This window comes from Thamnophis elegans, chromosome 5 (genome assembly GCF_009769535.1).
Source record: "Thamnophis elegans isolate rThaEle1 chromosome 5, rThaEle1.pri, whole genome shotgun sequence".
In the NCBI taxonomy this organism is placed as follows: domain Eukaryota; kingdom Metazoa; phylum Chordata; class Lepidosauria; order Squamata; family Colubridae; genus Thamnophis; species Thamnophis elegans.
This window is the reverse complement of record NC_045545.1, coordinates 6,768,626-6,774,625: the sequence shown is the minus strand read 5'-3', so window position 1 is coordinate 6,774,625 and position 6,000 is coordinate 6,768,626. Positions and strand designations below refer to the sequence as shown.

The following is a 6,000-nucleotide window of genomic DNA, read 5'->3' as shown; positions in this document are numbered from 1 at the left end:
AGGAAACATTTGAAATGCTCAAAGTTATTCCTAGTATAGATAACAAAAATTACAGAAGAGACCAAGAAAGTTCATGGTTCAAACATGTCAATAATGAGACAACAAATTGCTGGTATTAACAATAATATTGTATTTCATAATCTTTTTAAAAGAAAGAATAAACCTACGTATAATTTTGACATTCATTAGCATTTATATTTCTACATTGGAAAAATAATACATCTCTCTCATAAGTAGTATAATAACAAAATACATCTTAAATTTTAGAGGTAGAAATTACCTTAGAATTTGCCTATTACTCACTCATACATATAGTACATTTGATGTACATTTGATAAAATATTGCATTCAGTAATTAAAGCAGCTGATAACAAACACAAAACACCAAAAATGTAGCCATCATAATTGGAACTATTTCCCTCGCCTGTTTAAATACCTAATCCTTGTTAGTTGATATGAAATAGTCTTATCAATCTTTGATCTCCACCTTGACATGATTCATTAAACTAGCAAACTTCCAGTTAACCGGAATTGTGCATTTTTTCCCCAACTTGGAAGCCGAAGTTGCCAGATTCAGAACAAACCTTAATATTAAACATGAGACTGACTTTTATTATACTAACCTATTCTAAAGCAATGAATGATAATTTTCTTTTTTAGATTAAATAAGAGAACTCTGACTAACTACGAGGATCCGTGGTTTTTATTGTTTGCACAAGGAAGGAAAGGGTGAAATGGTTGCATAACATGCATTAAAAGAAAGTATTCTTTCCTTGGTAGCCATTAATAGGGGAGCTTTCTTTTGATCATAATATAAATGGTATGTGAATGTTACCAATTAGTGCATCCAGAACGGCACTAAATTAGTCCTACAGACCCAAGGCAAAGCTGTTTCAAAAATAATTGTGAATAGAGGCAGAGGAGGTTTTACTTCAATTTTCATTATATTTTGTTGTTCAGGACCTCACGGTCACTGAGCCAGTGACATGGTCAGATCATTAGAACAAATAAAGTCCACTTTTGTCCTTTATGGGAAGGAAACTAATTCAAGACAGAAATGCTACACCTTAGCAAATTCTTCATGGACATATTCTGTTCCTTATTTCTCAAACTGATCAGCCCTGCCCAGAAAAATTAAGTAGTTGAAAATGGGCATTTTACTCTTTAAATGGGGGTGTTCTTGGGGAACAAAAATGGTAGTGGGGACTATGGTCCACTCTCCTCGGCTTTCAGATGAACTGGAAACTAAATGTTCAAAATTACATTAGCCACTAGCTACATGGCATTTGCAAATAATAATATGGATAGTATGATTCAGTGTATAAAAACAGTGGAAAATAAGGAGTTATAAACAGCTTTGAAAATGTTCTTGCAACCCGTCATTAAAATGTGAGTAAAAGACTTCCTGCCTTTTGGTCTCTCGTTTTTTAATAAAAAGAAATGTCTTATGTCACTGAATAACTCAATGAAAACCAGATAACATGGTTGCTTACAAATCCAATCAGTCTATTAGATCTTCCCTGCTATGGCAACCTTTTTCTCATGTTCTAATATCATACAACTTGTAGACAAGGCTATACAGAAAGGAAAACACAGGAAATCCTTTGACATACAAATTATAGAGCACAACTGTTAAGAGATACAGATTTAATTAAAATTAGTTTTTTTTCTTTGTAATTAAAGACCTTAAGACCTTTAAAATATGAACATTGCAAACATCAGCATCTGAAATTAAAAAATGGTACAACAAATATGTTTTTCCACTAGTAAAATTCTAAAAAACAGAAGCAACAGTGACAGACAGATACAATAAGGACAAACAAGTAGCAGGATCGGGTATGGCCAAGATCAAGAGATGTTCAATTTTGTTCCCAAATCTGCATACATATCTGAGCAGTCCTTGGGGTTTCTGGAGTCATAACTCACAAGGTGTGTAGTATTAGCAGCTATGCTCCCCCAGGAGATCTGCAGATGAATGTGTTTCTCTGGATCTTGGCTCATGTTTGAAGTATAAAACAACATTTGAAAAATACACATTTTTGGTAAAAAAAACAACAACCCCACCCTGAATTCTAAACCAAAATATACTATATTTTATACAATATACATGTTTTTTGGGTACAGACAATACCTTTTACTCGATACATATACATTATAATACTGAACCCACCATCATTATAAACTATTGCTGCAGCTGGTTAGAGAAGTATTCTCAATATTAAAATCTTGATCTGTACACAAAATTGTAATATTCAGAAGTTCAATTACAACACGTTTGTAGTAGTCACTACTGAAGTCCCTGATTATGCAAAGATTTGGGGTTGTTAAGTTCTAATCATGTTTGAAGAAGCATTTCTCCAGTGAAGCGTCTCCTTCATCATTCTTCCTTTTTGAAGAAAAATAATTTTTAAGAGATGTCCCCCTTTCACCGGAGCAGTAAGGCTTTAGTACTGAACATATTCAGATTGAAGGGACTGTGTAGGTAAAAACAGAAGCTGATATTAAGATTCAGTTAGAAGTACTTCAATTCCAATCATATGAACATTTTTTTTTAAGACATGAAACCTTTGTTGCACAAACCAAAAACAACATTTTAGGATTTAAGACGCATATCTTCCAAATGTACTCTTCTTCTACCATAATAAAAACCCACCCATGATGGGCCCAGATGCTGTATAACACTAACCTGAAGCTAATCCCAAGCTTCAGTTTAAAACTGTAGCTACAATATACATTATTTCGTATTCTATTCTTTTGTAAGGCCTTTTCCCCTTCCTATTAGAGTTAAGTCTGGAGCAGTGACATAACCTTCTCAGAAACAACAGTAAGAGCTGAATAATAGAAGGACATCTTGGCTCATGATCTTTTCATTAAGAAATTTATTTCTTAACAGAATAACAGTTCCTGTTCATTTTACCTCCAGGTTTAGTAAAGCAACCTACAACTATTGGGAAGTACGGTCATAAGCTTTTTTTTTCTGTGTTATGAAAATTTAAATAAAAATATATGGAAAAGAACAGAACATTTGGGTAATCTTAGAAAAACTATTCTTCTAAGGCGATTCTTGCACAGAAATCGGGCATTCAATAGTTGTTCTTTTATATTTTGCCTGTATTAATTAAGAACATTCTAGCTGCTTTCCTTTCAAGTGCCTTAAAACAAAGGGCACAGTCATGATTATCTAAAAGCCACTTCCCGCACAGAAAATCTGCTTATTCTATCTTAATTATATTCATTTCAGCTTCAATAAGGAAAGCATTCTTCAGTTTCATTTTGTTCAAATATGAATCAAGCAGGAATGCATTTTAAAAGCCGATGACACATTTTATACACATTTGAGAGAAGAAAGAGGAAGAAGAAATAAAAATGAATATATAGTTATTGTAAGCAACAATAAGAGGGACAGGCAGAAAATTAGTAGAGTTTAAAGCTTGCCAGGAAATCTAATTTCTAATAATTTGTGCTTCTTTCTGATGACATCTGTAACATATTGGCTCAAATGGTACTTTCTCTGCAAAGAGAAAGTAAATTTCAGCCTACTTTTGTCTCTAATAATAGTGTGACATGGAATCTATCTGATTTCTGTATTTTTCAGATCGTCTACCTGATAAATAACTTCCAGTAAAGACAACTGGACTTATTTCCAGTTAAAGAAGCTGGAAGAAACTCCTCCCCTCATATGCCAGCAAATGATAATTTCACTAGATTGCCTAGGTGACCTTACAAACGCCAGCACATATGCAAAAAATAGCACGCAAATTAGTACAGTTGTATAACAGGATTAGCTTAACCAAGTAAAATTTCAGTTGTGAAAACTCAAGTATATTTCCTCACTGCTGCCTATTTATTTAAGCCGAGAAGACACACTCATTAGTGTAGAAGGAAATTTTTGAATTAAGTTTTGAGAAATAAATCCAGTACAATCAAGCTCATAGGGCTGGTTTTAAAAAAAATCATGTCCTGTATGTTCAGCATACAGCATTAGGAAACATCCTTGTGTGAACACAATATGCCTATTTATTTTATACAGGTCAGCAGAGATTTTGAAAATCAGAAAAAAAAACTTGGATAATAGGGAATATGCTTCCTGGCAGGGCAGTCTACTTTTTTGGTTTTTCATCCATGTGAAAGAAATGTCAATTATCACATACTTATTATTCAAATCCCCACATTCTGTTCTGCTGAAGTTGCTAAAGCTTTCTCTATTAAGTATGTCACATATATTACTATTCTTTTTTATTTTTAAGATTGAAATTTTATTGACAACTTTGTGCAAGCTTAGAAACTATGAGGAAAGGTACCTATTCTCAGAATTATATCCTAAGAAAACAGCACTACACTACAAGTGTAAATATGTACATTTATGTATACTAAGCAACTAAGGAGTACTTCAAACATCAATTTTATTGCATCATTCATTGTCTTAGAATGTTCTGTTCTATCTTGTTCCATTATGATACAAAAGGCTGTCTTTGCCTTCTTCAGATCAATAATAGCAATAATAATAATGAACTTCAATATATATATTTTTTGGGAAGTATTTTTTATGGAATTCAAGTTTTACTTTGATGAAGAGAGTGAAAGGTTAATGGACTTCGAATTTGGTTGTGACCTTTTGCAACAACTCTTTTTTCATTGAATCAATACTGGTATTTTCAAATGTAGTCAAAATTTATGGTGAAATTCACTCTCTTCAATTTTCCTGCTAATATTTGCAAGCCTAAATCTGATTTTCTAAAACTACACCACAATGTCAGGTGTGCATTTTAATTTAAATAAAGTAACATGTCTCTGTTTATTATCTATGTATGCCATGTTATATTTATTAAAACAAATATGCCTTTTGATATTTCCAGCTACATAAATATATCACTTCTCAGCAAACTCAGGCAGCATTTGTACCATTTATGGTCAGTATCTACTTCCTTTTGCTCAGGAAAGTAGGTAAAGATCACTTAAGCCAACAGATATCTTCTCACACTTCTCCTCAAATCCATGATGGATTTACACGATCCCATTTCTTACTGGCAGCTACTTAAGAGTAAGAGAGTGGATGGAACTTAATGACATTGAAGAATAAAGTTACCATCATCCTTTAGAGTAGAAACAAGTATCTAATTCTCTGAAAGTATGAATACTGTGAAATATCTGTGCTAGATGTTTTGGGGTAGGCAAATATTGCTCTACAAAGCCCTTCATGGTAGTGGATCTGGGTACTTGAGAGACCGCCTACTGCCAATTACCTCCACTCGACCAATTAGATCCCATAGATTAGATCCCATAGATTAGGCCTCCTCCGAGTTCCATCTGCCGGTCAATGTCGACTGGCAACCACGCGGAGGAGAGCCTTCTCGGTGGCAGCTCCGACCCTCTGGAACGATCTCCCCGTGGAGATTCGTACCCTCACCACCCTCCAGACCTTCCGCACAGCCCTTAAAACCTGGCTGTCCCGTCAGGCCTGGGGTTAAAGACCGTAACCCACCCGAATTGTATGAATGTTGTGCTTTTAATGATGTACTGTCTTATGTGTTAATCTGTTTGTTCTCCCTTCCTTCCGAATTGTAAGCCGCCCTGAGTCCCCCCAGGGAAAAGGGCGGCATATAAATAAACTACTCATACTCATACTCTGATCCACTTCGATTTCACAAGGAACCACTGCAATGTGTCACCTCTTATATTTATGTTTGAATGTATTTTCTCTTTATATTGCTCTAACTTTTCAAACATTCGAGATGTTTCCTGGATTTTTATTACTGTGTAAAATTCTAACAAAACAATTGCGATCTAAGTTATGAAGGACTTTCTATTTTTAAACATGCTCTTTATCTCCAGAAAACAACTAACATTTTATGTACTGTGCTGCAGAAATGTATTATAAAAACAATCAGAATGGTACATTCCATCTCTTTAAGCTCTGAGCAGAAAGATATAAATAAGGACAAAATTGGGCACATGTTGCCTCCTGGTGGCCAAGGCAACTGAGAACATCACATAGGATAC

At 34.3% G+C, this 6,000-nt stretch overlaps 1 protein-coding gene across 3 annotated transcripts in view; it reads right to left on the bottom strand.

The window, feature by feature from the left end:
- Window positions 1-6,000, bottom strand: part of CDC14A (cell division cycle 14A) — a 76,861-nt gene continuing 70,861 nt past the window's right edge. For all 3 annotated transcript variants that reach the window (XM_032217564.1, XM_032217566.1, XM_032217565.1), the window contains exon 16: window positions 1-2,474. In XM_032217564.1, coding sequence (XP_032073455.1) covers window positions 2,445-2,474 — 30 coding nt within the window. In that variant the 3' untranslated portion in view covers window positions 1-2,444. The remainder of the gene's footprint in view (window positions 2,475-6,000) is intronic.